This window comes from Dendrobium catenatum, unplaced genomic scaffold, assembly GCF_001605985.2.
Source record: "Dendrobium catenatum unplaced genomic scaffold, ASM160598v2 fragScaff_scaffold_1579, whole genome shotgun sequence".
Lineage (NCBI taxonomy): Eukaryota > Viridiplantae > Streptophyta > Magnoliopsida > Asparagales > Orchidaceae > Dendrobium > Dendrobium catenatum.
Genome location: NW_021320041.1, coordinates 194511 through 217390, shown reverse-complemented (window position 1 = coordinate 217390; position 22880 = coordinate 194511). Strand labels below are relative to the sequence as shown.

Below are 22880 nucleotides of genomic sequence, written 5' to 3'. Positions count from 1 at the left end.
ATGTCTTGGACAATGGAAAAATAGCTTGATCATCCAGGCCAATCTCACGATCGTCTCGGACGATTAGTTCAAATTCATAAAAATCATCCAGAGCATCGCCCTGAATAGCAATTGGACGATGTTTGGTCATCCAAGGATAACTAAGGTTTGTGAACTGCTCGTTTCAGACGATCGTGAGATCGTCCAAGATAATATAATCGAGCAATTAAACCATAATTGCTTTCCTTAATTACCAGATTAATTTATGTATAATTGTGTTGCATCATCCAGGATGATGTCCAAAAATAAATAATACATATATAGTTCTGATGGCTGATTCTTTCTGATCTGAGCCTATCATCCTGGCCGATACAAATATTGTCCAGGACGATGTGCTTAATGACAGCAGCCTTAACCAAAATGCCCTAATTAGGGTTTCTAATTTTAACTAATTATCCATGCTGATTTTTGGATCGTCCCGGAGAATGTGACCAAAAATAGAGAACTCTAAAAATAGTCAGAAATGTTTCCCCAAGTGTGTGTATGTATGGTTACTTAGCATCAGGAACCACATCATTTATAATAGACTCAAGAAAAGGAAAGTTTACTAATTGACTCAGACCTAGTCTACCCAATCTTGAACTGGTTCAAATTGTAGTTTGATCTTGTGGACGTGAAATGTTAGTAGACAAGGGAGTTGTAGAGAAACAAAATTGTTTGCTATCATCAAAATTATATTCCCTAAAAAATAGATTCACAATAGTTAGGACGTACTTCATGCCACCTTAGACTCAAAGCCTATAGGGGAAATGAAATGAAGTTTGAGTATGAGGAAAAGGAGAAAAAATGTCATTGTTTGAGTTTAGATAATTTTTTTATCAACCTAGCCAAAGATATAAGAATAATGAGATTGAGAGCTCTTAGATAATAGAGCTTATGTTAGGATTGGAAAAAATGATACACCATCCTTCTTCTCTTATGGGTTCCTCATACATATCTTCTTTATCTCTTTCCCTACCCTTTTCTTTTTATAGGGCTCAAAAAGACATAGAGAGTATATCCTTAATACAGTAGCTTCCCCATTATTCTTTGTTATAGCTTAGCCATCGGTGCTGAGTGAAAGGGAGATTTGAGAAGGGAAATTTATGTAGGTTTGTGGAGGCCCATCAATGTTGGTTCGAATTTAGTATGTAATCTTCCATTAAAAAGAGTCAAATATCAATGAAGTGACGTTATGAGAATGCGTTGACATGAATCTAAAGATGATATGAGATCGCCCCATTAAGATTTGGAGGGATAAGTAGCATCTTGATTGGACCTCTGATAACTATAAATAATGTGTTATTTTATGTATTATATTTTTAGTGAAAATATGTTGTTTTAGTTATTCTATGAAGGAAATATATAAAAAAGACAAAAATATTCTAAGTTTCATATTGCACCATGGTGTTGGAACAAATAATGCATAGTGCCATCAAGGACTCCGTTGGAGTAAGATCATGACATAGAATAACCATGGAAGATTCAGTTACTCGATTATACTCCATGGTATTGATGTGACTGTTGATGAGTTCCAATAGTTTTGCTAGTGTCTTCAATTGTTATATGCCTAGTTCGTACTGGAAGGGACCTTATTTTAGCCCCTAGGTTAGGATTCTTAGGCGAGTGCTAGTTCAAGGTCTTTCACATCAAGCATTTTTTTCTAGAACCTCATTATAAAGCTTCTTATAGAGTTTCTTAGTTCTTACCTTATCTTTAACAAAGCCCATAAACTATTGGGGGGTCTCTATGTGCTAACAAATTGTGCGATGAATTAAATTTGATTAAAGAGGTGATCACCCAAATTGGGTAGGAATGTGAACCACATTAGTGTTAGGTCCTTTATAGTGGTAAAGAAGAGATAACCCTAGAAAGCGTTGTTGATGTTGAGGAGCTAGGTCATAGCTCAAAATTTGGCACATGATATCTGGGATATTTTTCCTCAGTAGGACTCAAGATGAGGTACCTTGAACTCAGGTGGTACTCTTACTTCAAAGATTAATTGGCAAGGCATTGGTCTACCCAAGTTTATTATTTTTGGCCCATCAGGTTATTAGACTAGAGTTCTCATCTCAATTAGGGGTGAGCAAGATTAGTGGATGAACATGAAACATTCACTTTTTCTACTACTTATGATGAGCACCAGGATTGGCTGGCACTTCATGCATGTCGACCATTTTTGGCAGGTGGTTAGTGAAAGAAAAAGCATACTGAATGGAGTGGTGTATTCAGGGTTCATTGTATTCTGAGAGGTCATAGGTTGCTTAAGACGTGCTAATTTTCTTACCTTCGACATCATCCAAGCTCACCTCACCCAAAGAGATGTTAGACCCCATTTTATTTGATGGATAATGTTGGGTCGTACTTCATGCCACCTTAGATTCAAATCCTATGTGGAGAATTAAATGAATTTTGAGTATGAGGAAAAGGAGAAAAAAGGGACGTAGTGTGAGTTATATAATTTTTTTATACCAGTCAGAGATACAAGAATAATAAGAGCGAGAGCTCTTAGATAATAGAGTTTATGTTATGAAAGGAAAAAATGATACATCATACCTCTTCTCTTATGGGTTCCTCATACATGCCTTCTTTTTCTATTTTCATACCCTTTTCTTTTTATAGGGCTAAAAAAGGCATAGGGATTATATTCTTAATACAGTAACTGTCCCATCATTCTTTGTTATAGCTTAGCCATCGGTGCCGAGTGAATGGGTGATTTGAGAAGGGAGAGTTAAGTAGGCTTGCGGAGGCCCATCAACGTTGTTTGGAAGTTAGTATGTAATCTCCCATTAAAAAGGGTTAAGTATCAGCGAAGCGAAGTCTGGAGAATGCATTGACGTGAAGCTAAATATGATATGAGGTCACCCCATTAAGATTAGGATGGGTGAGTAGCGTCTTGATGGGTCCTTTGATAAGTGTAAATAATGTGTTATTTTATGTGATAAAGTTTAGTAAGAATATGTTATTTTAGTTGTATTGTGCATGAAAATATAGAAAAGGCATAAAAATTCTAAGTTTTATATAACACTGTGGTGTTGGAACAAATAACAGTCAATGCCAACAAAGACACCGTCTAAGCATCAGAATATCAACATTGCAGCATGGACTTCCCTAAAGGACAGTGCCATGATAGTTAAATATCAACTTTGTTGCACCAAGTGTTTTATTTTCCAGCACCTCGATGTCACCATTAATAATACCTCGGTGTCGCAATCAATAATAGATCGGTGCCCAATTTGCCCTTCCAGTTCCATAGCATTGGAAAGTCAACAGTGTCGTAGCATAACAATTGTAACTTCCTAAAGACACGACCTGTTAGCCAATCGACACGTCTGTTCACTAAGTAACTTTTCCATGTTAGTAAGTGTTACGTTGGAACTAGAAAAACAACACAATGGCATTAATTCATTTATTGGATACAGAGCTGCTGATTTTTATAACGCCGTAGAGCTAGATGTCTATTTATTTTTTTTCTATAAATAGTTATTGTGTTATGTTTGTAAGGGAGTTTAATCACTTAGATAAGTTTAGTGCAATTTAGAATGCTTATGTGAATTTCCCTTAGGGTGACAACTAAGGGAATTTAGAGAAGTACTTAATTCCATCGTTAGAGTATTTGGCTTGTGTTTTTTGAAGAAATTTTGTAAGTGAAAAGAAAGAGTGTAGAGGAGATCCATTGAATATATCTGGTGATATCTATCTATTTTATTTTCTTTCTATCATGCTATTAATGAAAATGAGATTGCTTCAACTTTTCTCTATGTCCATCTAAATTCTCATTTTTTATTGATAAAGTAATATCATATGAAGTATTAATGAGTTCTCTTATTCCATAAATGATTAACATGATATTTTTAATATTGCCATATCATAATTTATTGCTCATAGTGGCCAGATGTGTAGTTAAAATTAGGTGTAATATGAAGCCTCGACAGAGGGAAGCATGCATAACTAAGAATATCGAATTATTATGAATTATGCTTAGGCATAGGATATGAAACATACTAAATTCTTAAGGAGGTGAAATAACCATAGGAAGTCTATAGACATACTTTGTTCCTACAAGCTCGACAAAGATCTCGGAATGCATATGCTCTGAATAGCATCACAATTAAAAGTGAATCATTAGGAAATATATTATTATGCAGGAGCAACACAATCAGTTGTTGGATGAAATGCGCAAAATGAGGGAGCAGATGAGTGGAAAAGAGGTAGCTCTAGCTGAGGATGAGTCCACAGATTCAGAGTAGTTTAGTTTATTTTATGAACTTGTTTATTTTCTTTGAATATGTAATATTGAACAATATCTGATATTTTTAGTTGGTTGTTACTATTGAACAGTTTCTTTTAATGAGTATTTATGTTTTTGTGCATCTTTGAATTGTTATAAACTGTTATGAAAATATTATAAACTATTGTGGAAAGATATTTGTATAGGTTTGCAGGTGTGGAAATCTGATTGTTGGTTGGGATGGCAATTTTTTTTTGTGAATGCTACAGGTTTCCGGTGGATTTTGCCCCGGTACGTCGCCGGAAACGACGATACAACAAACCGTATCGATCTAACCGGCGTTTTGCGTAAGCCAGAAATTACCGTCGAACTTTCCAGCATCATATCCGCCGGCCATTCCCGGCGCATATTTTGCGCCGTAAACATCCCGCAGGTTATTTACGGCGTATCAACGGCGTTTTCTCCGCCGGTAATTGCCGGCGCAATCATACGACTGAAATTACCAGCGCATATGTCGCCAGAGTCAGTGGCTGAAATGTCGACGACTGCCATGATTTTTTGTGCAGGTAATGCGTCGGAAAGGGCGCCAAAAAGTGTTCCGGCGCAAACGTATGCGCCGGAAGTCTTTTACCGACACGCTCCAAACCGGTGCAGATAATTCCGCCGAAACGTGCGCCGGAAACCTATAATTCCGACGAAAATATTGTATTAGCGGCGGATATTCTCCGCCGATAATGACGGGTTTTCCCGTAGTGTAGGCAAACAAATATGAACAACATTTTAAATACTCAATTCTTAAATAAACAAGCTTGAACACTAATGTGTTCGGTTCAATTACGTTCACGAACAACATCATTTGAAGTTTGTGAACAAGCTTGACATTAAGCTCGATAAAAGCTCAAATGGAGAGAAATGCAACAGGTAAGTTTCATTTAAAAATATATTCATAAAGATTAATCATATTTTCATTTTAAATAGAAAACTGATTTTATTATAAATTTAATTTTCTGAACAAAAGACATTTCACATTTGTCTATGTTTGTTAGATTGTTTATTTAAGATGATTATGAACAAATTTAATGTTTGTTTGTTCAATAGATTGTTTGTTAAATATGTTTACGAACATAGCTCGTTAAGGCTTGTTTGTTTAAAGCTCGATAAACATTAAACGAACCAAACATGGACCGAACATGAACCAAACATGAACACCCTTAAATTAAACAAACCAAACATGAACACAAATAATAAAGCTCGAATCAAACATGAACCGAATTTGAACAAGCTAATGATAAACGAACTCAAACATGAACACTCACATACTCGGTTCGGCTCAGTTCGTTTGCAGCCCTAACGTCACTATTTAAAAATAATAGAAGTTTTGTTAAAGAAACCTAATTCATGTCTCTCTTGAGTATCAAATGTACCGTACAAAGCTAAGACACTGGCTCATTAGGAAAGCTTACTGCTCACATCTATGTATTCAGATCCACATATGAATACAAATACACATAAACATACACTTACCACACCAAATGTCCCATAACAAAAGGCCCAAAAATATAATATGACTCAAAATATTTGACGGCATAAAGGTATTCAAAATGATACAAATGAAAATAAATATCACCATTCTCAAATAATTCTCTTAACAAGCCTACCTCTTGGTTAGCCCCATTCTCCTCACTTTTGTATTACTCTAGTGACATCTAATCTTTATCAGATTATAATTACACATACTTTGCTCCATAATATGAAAGCTACATCATTTTCACATGAAAATAATATACCAATAGTTGTCCTGCATCATACATCATATATTACAATAATATGAAGCACAACTTTTTAATGTTTTATTTGTGACAACTTTTTTATTATTTTTTTAAAGCATCTTTTTAATACAAAAATTTTTTGTTCATAAAATTTTTATACTAAAAGCTGTTTTTAAAAAACTGTGAAAAACTTGTTCCAAACAAAGCCTAAATTCAAGGACTTCTAAATGAAGCCTTGAGACCATCTCAACTCGAACTCCATACCACCGTATGCAGTTCGCCATTCGCTACATTCAAACTCCAAATCTCAAGCCGAAATTCGGTAGGTGAACAGTGGGATGCTAATATTGGCGTCATACTGTTCACCTACGCCAAAAAATTAAGTTGTAAAATTTGCCAAAGAAGAGCGCGAAAAAAAAAAGAGCGCGCGAAAGAAAAGAGAGATGATTACCTTCACAGGAAGCACACAAAGAAAGAAAGAAATGTAGTTTGATTGTAAATGAATTACAGTATTTTGAAGTTTTACTGCATGTTAGAGTAGAAAATAAATTTTTTGGTGGAAGATGCCCTAAGAAGTAATATGAAAGACATAAAAAAAAAAGCCTAAATAAATATTTAACATCATACTACTCTTAGACCTGGTCCAGGAAAATGTAGACCTTATCTGGGCCGGCCCGCGCCCGGAGTGCTCTCCAGCTTTGGTTCTATGGTTCTACCAACCCACTCGGATTTCCCTCCCAGTTACATAAAATAAACCCCTCGCATTCCACTCTCACTCCCAAAGTCTCAACTTTTCTCTACTCTGCCATTTTCCCCCATTGATATCAAAACAGAGGGGGCAGAGGAAAGAGAGAGACAGTGACCGTAAGCGAGGAGTGCAAGAGAATCTTCTAATTAGCAGCAAAAATAGCCGAAAGAAAGAGCAAGAGAGAGAGCTGCAGTAGTAGAATCTACTATCCCATTTCGTCGCCATGCTTAGCTCCGGATGAGGAAATCCTCTTCTTTCCACAATGGCGCCGGACCCTTCTTTATCGGAGGTCCTCCCATGGCTCAAGACCCTCCCCCTTGCCCCGGAGTACCGCCCAACCCTAGTAGAGTTCCAGGACCCCATCGCTTACATCCTCAAGATCGAGCAGGAGGCCTCCCGCTACGGCATCTGCAAGATTGTCCCCCCTGTCCCCGCAGCTCCCAAGACCACCGCCGTCGCCAACCTCAACCTGTCCTTTTCCTCTCGTTCGCCCTCTGGCGACCCCACATTCACCACTCGCCAACAGCAGATCGGCTTTTGCCCGCGCCGCCCGCGCCCTGTCCAGAAATCAGTTTGGCAGAGTGGCTGCCGATATACTCTCTCCCAATTCGAGACCAAAGCACGTAGCTTCGAGCGTGCCCACCTCCGCAAATCCCGTAAGAAGAACAGGTCTTCTACCTCACTTTGTCCCATCGAGGTCGAATCGCTCTTCTGGAAGACGGCCGCCGACAAGCCCTCCTCAGTCGAGTACGCGAATGACATGCCTGGCTCCGGATTTGCGGAGCTGAGGGAGGGCGAGATGGATATGACGGCTGCTGAAAATGTGGGAGAAACTGCGTGGAATATGAGGGGAGTGGCGAGGGCGAAGGGGTCGCTGCTGCGGTTTATGAGAGAGGAGATCCCGGGTGTGACATCGCCCATGGTGTATGTGGCCATGCTTTTTAGCTGGTTTGCTTGGCACGTTGAGGATCACGACTTGCATAGCTTGAATTATTTGCATATGGGGGCGGGTAAGACTTGGTATGGAGTGCCAAGGGATGCGGCCCTGGCGTTTGAGGAGGTCGTCAGGATACATGGCTATGGCGGGGAGGTGAACCCTTTGAGTAAGTACATATTTGGGTTCTGCACGTTTTGGTTTTCTTGAGCCTGCATTTCTATCCTGCAGCATATTTGAGTCTTTTGTTTGTTTGTTTGTTTTTCCCATTTCAGTTGTAATTCTCTCTTGTATTGCTGTTATATTCTCCCTTTATTAAGGAGCAGCTATATAATTTTTTCTGTTATTGAGGGCCTTGCTAGGTTTGATTGGGAAGCTTCACATTTCTAAAATGATGCAAACAAACAGCTTTGGTGGGAGATTGGATTTGAATGTAGTGTCTAAGGATGATTTCCGGTCAGATGCTCTGCTTGCTTCTCTCTTAGCTACAAAATGATTGTCCTGCCCCTAAACAGAAGATAACTTCAAATGTCTTAGCTGGAATAGGGATGTTCTTGCTTTGGTCGGTTTTACTTCCATGACTTTTTTCCTTTGTCCTGAAATTAAATATGCCTTTTATGTTGCATTCTTCTAGTTGGCGTAGAATGTGCCTTATCAGAGTTAATGTACTGTTTTTTTCATTCTGTTGTTTTCTTTTGACATTATTTTTTTGAAATATTGTCCATCATTCTTTTGGATGATTGAATGCATGAAGAAGACAAAAGACGGAGTGTTGTTTGGTTTTTTTTTCCATTACACTACGAGCATCTGGAGCTAGAGGCTTTTACATCATTTGGTAAAACCAGATGACTTCTGAATTTGGAATTTGGCGCATATGTAGAATGATAGTTTCCATCTTTATGGGCACTTTTACCCGCTGTAAATATGGAGTATCCTTGTATGCTTTCTATTCCTTAACAATATGCTGACCATATTCTATTGGGAGAAAATTAATGAAAAGCCAATGTTTGAGATAATGATCTCTTAATAATAAACAAAATATATGCAATTGTTTATATAGTAGAAGGTGATGGAGTAATTGTTACGGAGTGGCTATTGATCTTCCTTGTACATGCAATTAAGGAGTGGCTCTTGATCTTCCTTGTACATGCAATTGAAGAGTGGCAATTGTGAGCTAGAGTGAGAAAGGGTGTGTTAAGAGAGAAGTAAGAGAAGTGGGAAGGCTTTTATTCATATTAATCAAAATTCACAATGAAAAATAAGCATAAGTAGAAATCTTTAGGATGTGTCTAGATGCAAATAGGTGGTGATGGTTTGAGGTGTTGGGAGTTTACCCCTTATGTTAGGCTAAAAACCTGAGATCCCCTTTGTTGAGGTTAAGAAATTAGTGGAGAAGGTCAGAGGTTCTTCTAAGTGTTGGAGTAGATTGAAATGGTTAGGGTAAACTATGAATAATCAGTGTTATGGCATTCATGAAATATATGTTTAGGGTTTAGGGGCTTGTAAAGGTGGATCACCTCAAACTAGGGGTAGAAGAAGTGTATATGGCTAAGGAGGGTCCATACCTCTGCATGAAAGGTTGGAACCTTGGGATAATGTTTATAGATGTTTGTGAGAGGTGATATGATTGAAATAATAGAGAATAAGTCATTTGAATTTAAAATACACAAAAAATAACCCATTCTACCCATCAAAGAAACAATATACGGGAATGCCGCAAACAAAAAAAACATAGCTTATATTTTGTCCACGAAGCCTTGATACCTCAAGAGTAGGCACTCAATTTATTCAAAATGTCATCAATCCCTTTTTTCCATGATACCTTTGTATTTATAAAGACTTACAACCATGAGAATCTGAAATTAAATAAAGGAAGGAGTTATGGTTGGTTTTGATTGAAAGGGTGCTTGGATAGTTTTAAGCATCTTTTAGTGAAGAGAAGCACCTCCTCACTCCAAGGAGGTGGTCGCCTACTCTTGAAGGGAATTTATAATCTAAATTAAAAAGTTGACCCTTCTTAAATTGAAATGCAACAATTTCCTCTCAAAAGTTTGAATTTTAAAATTTGAATTTCATAAATTCAAAGATTTCAAATGTGCCAAAGATAAAATTACATCAACATAGTTAACATAATCCTATCATTACAAAGATAAACATAAAATAAGAGATTAGTTTGTATTTGCTTGCTTGTTACTCATTTATCTAGTATTTACTTCATTATTTGCATTCGTTATTCCATGTGCTACATCACTTTGTGTAATCTAGTATCCTTACACCAAACTTCTGTAATGCCTATAAAGAAACCAAGAACTATTAAAACTCATCACTCAAATGGTGATGCAAGTAATGTGAACAATGACAAAATAAATAATTACAAACTGAAAAATGTGAAGAAAGCTGCTGTATTCGGTTCACACAAGGGAATAGAGAAAAGCTGCCAATGGAAAGTAAGCAAGCAACAGAAGATAAAGCAGAAACGAAAACAGAGAACTGTGTAAAGAAAGTATTTTTCTTATATTCATAGTTAACTTTCTATCATACTGTTACAAGTTTATATAGATGAGTGTTAGCTAAAGCATTAGTACTATATTGCCTTTTGGAAGAATCCTGATCAATGGTGTGGATATAGAAGCAGGTGTTACTGGCTGCAAAGCATCTGAAAAGCTGCTGAAAAGAAATTATAGTGAGAAGTGGAGAGAAGGTGCAGAAGTAGGCAGGTAGCTTTATCACCTCCCCTCAATTTGAGGGGGAGAGCACACTGTCAACTTGTCGCATAGATAGGTGAATGGAGAGGGAGGTAAAGCTTTAGTGAAGAAATCGGCAAAATGGTTTGTTGTTGAGATGTGTTGTACAATTATAATTGTGTTGTTGATGTTTTCACGGATGAAGTGATGATCAATCTCCATATGTTTTGTATGGGCATGAAAAACTTGATTGCTGGAAATGGACATTGTTTAAATGTTGTTGCAAAAAAGTAGAGTGGTGTCCAATGTGATGTAGAAGTCCTAACAAAGCCGACAGAGCCAAATGATGTCAGTTGTAGTTGCTGCAAGGGATCGATATTCAGCTTCTATGGATGAGCAGGCAACTTTGGTTATTTATTTACATGCTAAAAGATAAGAGTTTTGCCAAAATAGATGCAATAACCTGTAGTGGATTTATGATCTTGAGAATCAGTAGCCCATTCTAAGTCAAAGAAGCCTATTAGCTTTAAATCTCCTTTTTGATTGCAAATAACGAAGGATGCATTTAAGTAGTTGGAAGTGAAAATCGAGTGGTTGATGCATGTGTTGACATAATTTATTTACAACAAAACTTATGTCAGGTCGGGTGGAAGAAAGATATTGTAGAGCTCTTGATATTTGGCAAAAAAGGGAAGGTTTGCTGAATTGGTTTTGTAATGCAGGATAATTTGGGAGTAATCGTGGAGTTGGAATGAAAATCGTGGGTAGTGAGGTAGGATGAAAGAGTAGCAAACCACTATCAAGGTGCCTGCTAGATCATAGAGAGCATTCTTCGGCAAACAAACACGATTAGAATGTTTTTCGTCTTGAGAACCTTGTGGTTGAGACATATAAACGATCTCATTGAGTTCACCATGGAGAAAAAGCATTAGCCACATCTAGTTGCAAAATTGACTAGTTGAAATGTAAAGTAATTGTATGGAACATTTTAATAGTTGGAGATTTGGCAATCAGGCTAAACTTTTTAAGATAATCAATGTCGTATTCCTGTTTATAATCTTGAGCAACGAGTCTAATTTTTTGGCTGCCAATGGAACCATCGGAGTTGTGCTTCAGTTTAAATATGCATTTACAACCAACTACTTTGAAGTGCGATTGAGGTGGAATCAAAGTTCAAGTGCCTTGTGATGAAGAGCATGGAATTTGTTGGATAAAGCTTTGCGCTACTCAGGGAGTTTGATAGCTGCAGAAAAACATGTTGGAGTGGATTATAGAAAGGTATGAAGATCAAAGACGTGTCAAGGTTTGAGAGATCCTGTTTGTAACCGAGTGACCATAAGATGTTGGAGAGGATAGGAGAGGAGGGGTTGGAGGAGGGGGTTGAAACTGGAGTTCAAGAGGATATAGAGACGTGAGAAATGGGTGGAGATAGAATGGTTGGGGAGTTGGTTGAATATATGCTTGAGGGCTGTTTAGTGAAGGTTGAGGGTAGAGTATTTATGGTGGGGGTAAAAGAAATCGGTGGAGAGGAAGAAATGGATGATGCTGTAAAAGTTGAGAATGGAGGGAAGTGTGTAGTAGTAGATTCATCAAAATGGATGTGTCGTGAAATGATAATTCGACCGGAGGTGGGGTTGTAGCATTTATAGCCTTTTTGATTGGTAGCATAAACAAGAAAAACACATTAAGAGGAGCGGGGTGCTAATTTATGGGGAGAGTATGGTTTGAGTCAGGAGTAGCAACGACAGTAGAAAACATGAAAATCATTATATGTGGGAGGAGGAGATATAAGAGGTGGTAGGGGATGGTAATTTGTTGATGAGATATGCAACAGTGAGTACAATATCAACCAAGAAATGTGGAGGTAGTTGGGCTTGAAATAGAAGTGCGTGAATAGTTTCTAAGAGATAGAAGTGTTTTTGTTCGGCAGTGTTTTTGCTGTGGTGTATATGGACAGGTGTATTAGTGGTGGATGCCATGATGTATTAAGAAGGATTGAAGTGCGTTATTAAGAAACTCCCCACCAATATCAATATGAAGTTTGTGTATTGGTAGGGTTTAGTTGTTTATCAAAAAGAGTTTTGAATATAATGAATTTATGGTGTTTTAGATTTATTTTTTAGGAGGTATATCGAAGAATAGCAGGAGAAATCATCAACAAATAGTAATTAAAATTGATAACCATTGTTTGATATGATGGGAGAGGGTCCCAAACATCTTCGTGTATAAGTTCTACTGGAGAAGAAATACAAGTAGTTGATTCATTGAAAGCTAATTTATGACTCTAAAGCATAAGAATTAAAAAAAAAGAAGAATGAATAAATACATAGTTGAGGAAAATGTTTTGAGATAACAAGGGTGAAAAAATTCGGATGACTTAGGCGACGGTGCCAAAGTGTGGAGAAGAATATAGAAGCGTTGAAGAAACATTTGTAGGAGAGGTGGAAGTCTGTAAAATGGTCAAGAGCGGATAGAGACCATTATGGTAGGACCCCTGGAGAAGGATACGATGACTCGTTTGATCCTTAAGTGGATAGCTGGAGTTGCCAAATGAAATGGAACAATTGTTATCATATGTAAGTTTAAATATAGAGAGAAGCTTGTGTGAAATATTTGGAACATGTAGAATAGGGGAGAAAGCATACGCAATGGAGTTGGAGCCTTTTCCTGTGTTCTAAATTGGTAGAGTAGTTCCATTCTCAGGCAATACTTGATCCGAGCCTTGATGTGTTGAAGGTTTCTTAAGAGATTGTATATTTAGCATTAAATGTGCAGTGACTCCTCTATCCAGGTACTAGGGATTGATGGAGGTTGTTTCAGCAAGTATAGCTTGATTGGTGTGAGAAGCCATGGTAGTTAATTGAAGATTGGCATGATGCCAATAGTTGAAAGCAGTGTGTCCTCATTTGCCACAAATTTTGCAGTCTACAAGAAGATGAGGCGTGGTTTTGTATGCAACGTAGGAGAGGAAGATGTGGAAAATCTGGATGGAGAATAAAAACTGGAGCGTCCACGAGCACGGGAGAAGTGTCCACGTCCATGACCTCTAGTGGAAGTCAGAGCGAAGTGGTTATCTTGAGCAGATGTAGGATCAGTAATGTGTAGTTCCTTAGCGGCATCAGTAGCAAGGTTCACTTCTACACTGCAGAGAAGGGAGTAGAGGTCGTCAAGTCTAATTGGTGTAAGCTTGATTATAATTGAAGTCTTAAGGCTAGATAGTTGGTTGGGAGGCCATTGAGAATATAAAAAATGATGTCTTATGTGTCTATGGAACCGCTGTAGCATAAATGTTATCCACAAGATGTTTGATTGCAGTAAAAGATCATGTTGATGATGGTGATCTTGCATGAGGATGTCTCACGAGAACTAAGATTCTGGTCAACCCTTTAAAGCTTCACAAAGAAGTTTTTACCATGTAATCAATTAGTTAAAAGGTCGGTATTGTTCGAATGTGCTATAAGGCTTATTACATGGATGTGAGCTCATGCACTAAGAGGTTGAATTAACAAGTGAAATAAACTGGATTGTAATTAAAATGATGATCATTTTAAATAGTTTTCCTAAACATACACTTTATTAATGCTGAGCGAGTGAAGTTTGTGATTCGATTTTTTGGGAGAAAGATGTAGACTAAGGCTTCTTTTTCTTATGCATTGATTTTCAATTTCCTTTTGGAAAACGGCCTTAACAATATTTTAATGAATCAGAACCACTCTAGACCACTTGTGCAACCTATCCATCACCATGGCTTCGCGATCAGGGATACCACACTTAACAAGTAGCTTGTCCATCTGTATGCGAATAGCAGGCTTTTTATTTTCCACAACATAGCTCATTACAGCCTTAGTAAGCTAAACTTAAGGTGACCAGCGAGTTAGATTACCATTTAAGAGGCATGATAAAGATTTATTTGATCAAATTTTAATGGCTAGGATGATGAATGTGATGAGAATTGTAGCTCATAACTCGTGAATCATGTCCATTTGAATTTGGGGTAATTTATATTTTTAGTTCCAGAAACTTTTGAATTTTTTTCTCCATTCCCAAACATCATCATTTTGTAAACTTACCAATTCATTATGATAAGCACAACCTTTGTTCACTTTGTATTATCCAGGGTTAGTTATTTTTGACAGAGTTGATAATGTAGACATGATGCTCATATATCTCCCAATAATAATAAAAAAAAATCTTTATCAGCTTTCTATCTACGCCACACCCTACTTATGTGTGGTCAATCCTTGTCATGGCCAGGCTCAAAGACTTGAATTAACAAGGTGTGGAAAGATGGTTGAAGAGAGTTCATATTTCTTTCAATAATACTATAAGCTCAACAAAATAAAAATCCAATTTTAACTTAAGAGCTACTAAAATAAATTTTCAGTTTAAATATACGATAAAATACTTATCTATTTTCAGTTGACCCTCTTTTTTGTACATAAGACATATTCGATAATCCATTTAATCAATAGTGGATTTATTTGAAATAATTCATTTTAATGATTTAAGTTTTCAATAATAATTCAGTGGTTAATTACATTTTATAGTATAGTATTATAACATACATATAAGTAGTCAAATTAAATTATCAAACTTGCTTTTTTAATATTCATATAAATATTTAATATTGATCTAAATAATGTAATTTCTTGATTGGTAAAATATTCTTTAAGATTTCTATTTCTTTTAAATTTTATTCTTTTAACAGTTCATTTATTCTAGGAGCACCCTCTAAATACTATCAATTAAGATCAACTTTCATTTCCTTTTCTATTTATCCTATACTGGTATAATGCATTATAGTCAGTATTACAACGGGGTTAAAGGGGGTGAACTCTTTTGCATATATATTCCTTTTTGAATTCAGTTCTATTCATTTAATATCATATTTTATTCTCATAATTTTCATTCACATATTTATATTAATTGCAACATGATGTTATTTCATTTAATGTAAACTGTTTTGTAATACAAGTAATTTAATCTTTTCACTACAATATAAAATAGTTTTGCTAAAATATGTAAGTAACATGTGATGTTCAATATCAGTTAACCATCAAGGGTGTAATTATGTCAATTTACATAGGTAGTTTAAAATTACATTAATATTAAATTTAAATTATTTTTTCATTAAAAATTTAATTCTTACCTAATCTTTCCTAGAGAATACTTGTTTGCAATGCCTTTGCCTCGGCTATACTACTCGATTCTCCATTGTCCAAAACAATATTAGTAGTATTTATATTAAAATTAACCTTGGAGAAGTCGAACATATTCAAAGTTGAATGTCTCGAACATCATCCAAAGCAACATATGATGTATCAAACATTATGAAAGACAACGTCAAACATCGCCAAATTATTAAGCCACATTTCTAATTGCATTGCCCAACATATTTCATGTAAAAGATTGAAATAATGTTTAAATAGCTTGCATTATTTACTTCTACTTCTTTCGTCCTCGTCGAGTCGAGATCTTACATATCGCTAACTATTCTTTCTTCTTCCGTGTCGAATTCGAACATACAAAATAATCAAATAAAATTTCACTCACAATTCTTCGTTAATATTAACTTTTACTTACCTTCACATGTCAATACAGTAACCCGATGAGCGAACTTTCCCTAGTTTACTATGTTGGGCACTATACTGCTCAAACTCGAATAGCTCACCTCTCTGCCTGTCAAAATATGAAAACATCTCTTTTTATCTTTGTTAAACAACACCAGAAGAACATCCTTTTCAGTCAATCAAAGCCACTAACCCACCGCATAACCTCTTCCTTCACATGCAAACCCTCTGCCTTTGACTTCACCAAATGCAAGAGAACATACCGAACAAAATTCCTCTTATGTGTGAATACTCCTTCCCTACATTCGACTCCATTGACATGAGCAAACTCAACTTATCACATGTGAGGTGTCACATCTATCCTTGCTCGCATTTGCTTGTGAATGCTGCTTATGCTATCTAGGTTATAGGGTTTAGGGTTTAGTAGGAGAACACTAGGAATGCAATTGACAATGCTTTGACTTGGCTTATTTTCTTCGATTCGTTCACATTTCGCCTAACTTGCCCATTCGCTCGCTCGTGCTTCCTCTGTTGTTCACTCCACATTTCTAATGAAAATATTGGGTTGGTTCGTTTGAACCGGTCCAACTGACTCTCACAATCTCCCCTGGTAAAAATTTTATCCTCGAATTTAAATGAAAAGAAAACAATTTTATCTTAATTGAATAAATATGGATATTGAGTTCTCATTTCTAATTCCTTTTCCCATGCGACTTCTCTTTTTATTCCATGCTTTTATAGAATCCGTATAAATGGTATCTCCCAACTCCCAATTCCTGAGTCGCATCTCCTCATATTCCAATACTCTCTCAGGCTCTTCTATATATCTCAAAGTAGGCTATAACTCAATTGAATCTAGCAAAATTCTAAGAGACCTATCTGATATATATATATATATATATATATATATATATATTTCATTGGATTGACTTTGATTAAAATAAATTCACCAACTTCAAATTTAACTGGCATGCATTTTGCATTATAATATTTTTGTTATTTATTGTACACAACTTCAAATTGTCTTGGATCAATTTAAATTTTTTAGTATCTTTTGTTAATTTAGAAACAATCACTTTTTTTTCTCCTATCTCTACCCAACATAAAGGTGTCATACATTTTGTTTCATAAAGAGTCTCATATGGTGACATTTCGGTACTAGACTGAAAATTATTGTTATAAACAAATTCTAATAATGGTAAATATGATTCTTAATTTCCACTAAAGTCCAGTACACACAAACGAAGCAAATTTTACAAAGTTTATATTGTCCTTTCTTATTGAAAAGAAAATAATTATATCTTAGTTTAATAAATATGGATATTGAGCTCTCATTTCCATAAAATCCATACAAATTGTATCTCTCGACTCCCGAGTCACTTCACCTTATATTTCAGCACACTCTCAGCATATCTCAAATCATGCTAACTCAATTGAATCTGACAAAATTCTTTTAGAGTCATCGAATATATATTTTTGAAGTGCAGATATATAAAAATATTGTGTATTATATGCATATGTATTGATAGAGCTAATCTATAGGGTATATTTCCAATCTTTTTAATAATTTCAAATAATCCAATAAATTATGGGTTCAATTTTTCTGTCTTTTCAAATTATTGCTCACTTTTCATTGATTTGACTTGAATAAAAATAAATTCACCAACTTCAAATTCAACTGATCTAGATTTTGTATCATAATATTTTGTTGTCTATTTTCCACAACATTTATTTTGTTTATGATTAATTTAATTTATTAGTGATATCATCCACTAATTCAGTATTAATCACTTTGCTTTCGCTTATCTCTATCCTACATAAAGAATGCATTTTCTCTTACAAAAAGCTTCATATGGTGCCATTTGAATACTGGATTAAAAGTTATTGTTATAGTCAAATTCCATTAATGTTAAATGGGATTTTTAATTTCCATTAAAGTCTAGTAGTACACACAAATAAAGTATATCTTCCAAAGTTTATAATGTCTTTTCTAATTATCCATCTATTTGAGGATGAAATGTAGTACTTAAAGTTGATCTCGTGCCAAATGCTTCTTGAATCTTCTTTAATAATCTAGAGGTAAATTTAGTATCTCTGCCAAAAACTATAGATTTTGGCATTTCATGTTATCTTACAATTTTATCAACATATACTTTTGATCATTTTTCACATAATTAATTTATTTGATAGATAAAAAATGAGCAAACTTATTCAATCTGTAACACCTCACTATATCCCTTACCAGTATTATAGTGTCACAGAAAATAAACATAACATTTTCAGTCTTTCATATGATACTTTTCATTATATGAGAATATTTGGATAAAACATTCACTATCCTTCACATTTACTACATAAACGGAAGCATCTAATAACTCAAATTACATTAAATAAATACTTACATAACCACTAATAATATCCCAAATAGTATTTACCGAATTGTCTACATACCTCAATTGTAGACTTACAAACAGAGCTAAATACTAGTATATAAAATAAAACAACGTGCAACTTATTCTGCACCGACCTTTTCCTTTTCTTTTCCTATAATAACAACCAGTATTAAAAAAACTAGTGAACTATGAGGATCAATAAGTTATGTAATTGAAATAGCAGTTATTGTGTGATTATAAAAATTGCACCATTGACGTCATAAATTAAATAAACTTGACATTATTGATACAACATCATAAAATGATATTTAGCTTTAACCTTTATTATTTTTGAAATCTATACTGAATATTAATATTAATATTTTGAAGATCTAGTTAAATTTTCATTAGCATGTTCAATAGAGTCCAATTAAACCTGACATTATCGTCATTGAATAATATAGAGGTTCCTTTTGCCTTTTTAAATGTCCCTTTTGCCCCATCTGTTCTACAAGCATCATGTCTCTAGGGCCCTTTTGCCCCACTTACGATGCAGTGTCATATATAGGGCCCTTTTGCCCCACTTGCAATTATAATTTGTACATCATTTTATAGTCAATCTTTTCTAATTTTTGATATTAAGTATATTTCACAGCATAGTAATTTATACTCGACTTGCCATATACAAAATTTCATAAGAATCTATCTCTTTCTATACTTACATACCAGGATGTGTTGGCAACATAAAATTTTATAAGCTCTTTTAAATTTATTTTCAACTAGAAAAAACAGTAAAATAATTATCATAAATCTTATTTTAAACTTTAATGATACATATATACAAGTACTCGATCATATATAAGAACTTGGAAGTATACTCATTATTATTATTGGAATCTTCATAATGCATTTATCACTTCAAATATATCAAGTGATATCTTATATAATCTTGAATTAATATTTTTTGCATTTGTAGATTAGAATTTACATAACTTACATTCCTAACGAGTTGTCTCTTTCAATCATCTACCTCTTACTCTTATACGATTGTAAGTTACCTACAACAATCTCTTTTACATTCCATAAATTTCACAATCTATTGCTCAATTAATTTTGCATAACATTAACTTATATTGAATAAAATATATTACCTCAAAATCTCTATTCTGCATATATTCAAGTAATTCCTACAATTGGTGACATCTTCTTTAAGAACTTTCACTACCATTTAAAATACTATAAAACAATTAAAGAAAATTAACTTGCTTACCTCAATTTGTTCCTTTCTTAAATTTTTTTTTCTATTTTAATAGAATATCTTTACTGCAATTCCACTCCCAAGTCTTGCTATGATAATCAGTATATATTAATAATATACCCAAACAATTTATTGCTAATCATGCTGAAATTAAACACTAATTTACTTACCAAATAATTCCTCTTTCTTTTTCCTTTCCTGAAATTCCTTGCACTGTGCTGAACCCTTCTTTGCAGTATGTCGAATCCCTCTACAGAGCACTGTGCAGAAAATCTCAATTGAATAATGGCTTCACATGATTCCTCCCTCTACACTTCACTATGCACTGTGCAGAAAATCTCCTGCATTGATCTGAGCCGCACTCCACTCTACAGCCTTTCTTTTTCTTCACAGCACTATACGGTGCTTTACTACCATTCTTCACTGTTTGTATGAGTGAGAAACCTAGTTTACGTTAAATGGTACGAAGAGGGGCCCAAACTACACACTAACTGCCAAATAAAAAAAAACTTCTCTTCCAATAGACATGTTCCACATCAATTCAACAACAACCGAAATTTAGATTAATAAATATAAGAAAACGTATAACTTCTTTTGAATTTTAACTTTAAGTTTAATTTAGTATTATTCAGTTACTGCTAATGAATTGCCTAATTTAATTTAATGTTGAGTTAATACTTAAATATTGCTTTGATTTGATACTTAATAATAATAAATAGTAAGTTAATAATTTAATAATTTACAGTAATTAACAAAAAATTTCCTTAAACTTTAGTATAAATTTTCATACCTGAATTTTTGGGTTTTAGACAATGGATCTACAATAACTCTTATAATATCACGGCTCTATCTTGAAAAGTAATTTAATCACAAAATTCATCTCGATTTCATCTCGTTTCTACTAAAGTATTGGTAAATGTTTCAACTGTCCACCTAACTTTTGATATTCTCCCTTAACCATTTGACATATGATACACTTGGCGACTAATTTTGCAAATATTCTTTTGAGATCTTGGTATATTTTATTGCTATTTGGGTGAATGATATAATTAGAGAGATGTGTTTTTTTGTAATATTTCTTCTCTTAAATTATCAATATTTTGAGCATAGATTCTGCCTTTCTATTTTAACAATTTATCTCCATTGAATAAATAATTTTTCAGTTGTCCTTTTTTTATCTTATTTATGATTTCCTGAAAATCACTATCCTGGGATAAATAATTACCAATTCTATCTTTCAATGTTGACTGAACTATCAATATTTTTAGGATTCACTCTTGGAAGCTCTAATTTATAAAAATACTTAATTTTCTGGTCTTGCTGAGTAACTAATTTGTATTGTTTGAAATCTTTCTACTTAATGCATCTAGAATCGCATCTAACTTTTTAGATGGTATTGTATATCCAAATCATAATTTTTAATGAGCTCGAACCATCGTCTGTCTTAAGTTGAGTTCTTTTTGATTATATATATATATATATATATATATATGACTTTTATAATTTGTATAAACTTTACATCTGACTCCATATAAATAATGCCTCCATATTTTGAGTGGAAAAAATCACTATTGCCAATTCTAAATCATTGGTAGGATAATTTCATTCAGGAGATTTTAACTGTATTGAGGTATATTACACTACTTTACCATACTGCATTAACTCACATCTTAATCCCCTCAACAAGACATCACTGAAAATTTGAAATTATACTTCATGGAATAATTAACATGAGAACAATCATTGAACAAGTTTTCAACATTTGTAAAGTTTTCTCACACTGATTGTTCCATTCAAATTTCACTGTCTTTTGTGTTAACCTTGTCAAGACCTGTCCCAGATACTTGTATTAACAAGGAATGAATGAAAAGTCGGATCGGTGTAACATTTCATTCAATTTCATAAACAATTTGACATTCAACTTCTCAATAAAACTAATGAGTCACTATAACAAATTTTCTATAAAATTATTGATATCATTTTTCAATCTAAATATTTACATCAATCATAAATTATCTGTTTTCATTTGCACGCCATTTTCTATAGAAGTACTTCTTCCTTTCAGACATTTCTATTTCTCTGGAGACTTACCTGAAAATATTAGTTTAATAGGTTGAGCTTACAATATAAATTCAGTGGGTAATCTTTCTATATATAACATCTAAACATGTACAAAATATAATGCATATTCCTTTTCTCATTTCTTTTACAATATTAAAACTTATATAAACATTCATATAGCATTTACAATACTTCATATTATTTTTCCTTTCTTTCATTCATTTTTATACATTTTAATTACATTTCATATCATATATATTTTTTATCATTTTTTTTTCAATTCAATTAGTATAGGAGCACCGTTTAAATGTAACAATAAATGTACAACTATTTCTATTTTTTTTTTCATTTTTTATTTAACATGCACGGGTATGCTGCTTTAATAAATGTACAACTATAATTACCCATTTTGAATGTTTTGGCTTCAACTCTTTTGAAATCTTCGACTCTTAAGATAATCTTCTTTACTACAATCTAAATTTACATACAAACATATAACTATTATCATCTTTTAACTTTCACCATTTTCTTATAAATAATGCTTTAATAAATTCTTACTTCCAATCTCCTTTTTGAGATCTATTATTAACTTCAGTTGTCACTTTCATATATTAGGTTAACCAATTCTCCATTATTCCAAAATACTTTAAATTTGCATTAACCATTGCTAATGTAACATTAAGTTATTTATTAATATGATTACAACATCTACTGAAATTGATGCGGACATCGGCCAGAAGATCTGGCGCATTTATCATAGGAGGCGTCGTAAATCGACCACCAACCTTGGAGACGGCTGGGTTCGTGGTTTTCTCTTTGTATTTTCGTCTTCATCCACCACCCTCTTTACATATTTCGTTTTATCTTATATCGTTGTTTGGTTTTGTCATCTTTTCTTCCTCCCTCAACTTCACGGTCCAAGCTTACAACATCTACTGAAATTGATGCGGACATCGGCCAGAAGATCTGGCGCATTTATCATAGGAGGCGTCGTAAATCGACCACCAACCTTGGAGACGGCTGGGTTCGTGGTTTTCTCTTTGTATTTTCGTCTTCATCCACCACCCTCTTTACATATTTCGTTTTATCTTATATCGTTGTTTGGTTTTGTCATCTTTTCTTCCTCCCTCAACTTCACGGTCCAAGCTCCATACCGAGCTCACCCCATCCGATCCCCATCCGTCCACTCCAAGCCCCCGGCCACTTCCCTCACCCGCCGGCCACCTCCCCCATCC

The 22880-nt window shown here is 34.4% G+C and overlaps 1 protein-coding gene across 1 annotated transcript in view; it reads left to right on the top strand.

The window, feature by feature from the left end:
* Window positions 1–6790: 6790 nt before the first annotated feature.
* Window positions 6791–22880, top strand: part of LOC110109349 (lysine-specific demethylase JMJ705) — a 55782-nt gene continuing 39692 nt past the window's right edge. Inside the window, exon 1 of the mRNA XM_020840381.2 lies at window positions 6791–7869. Within this exon, the coding sequence (XP_020696040.1) occupies window positions 7029–7869 (841 nt within the window). The 5' untranslated portion in view covers window positions 6791–7028. The remainder of the gene's footprint in view (window positions 7870–22880) is intronic.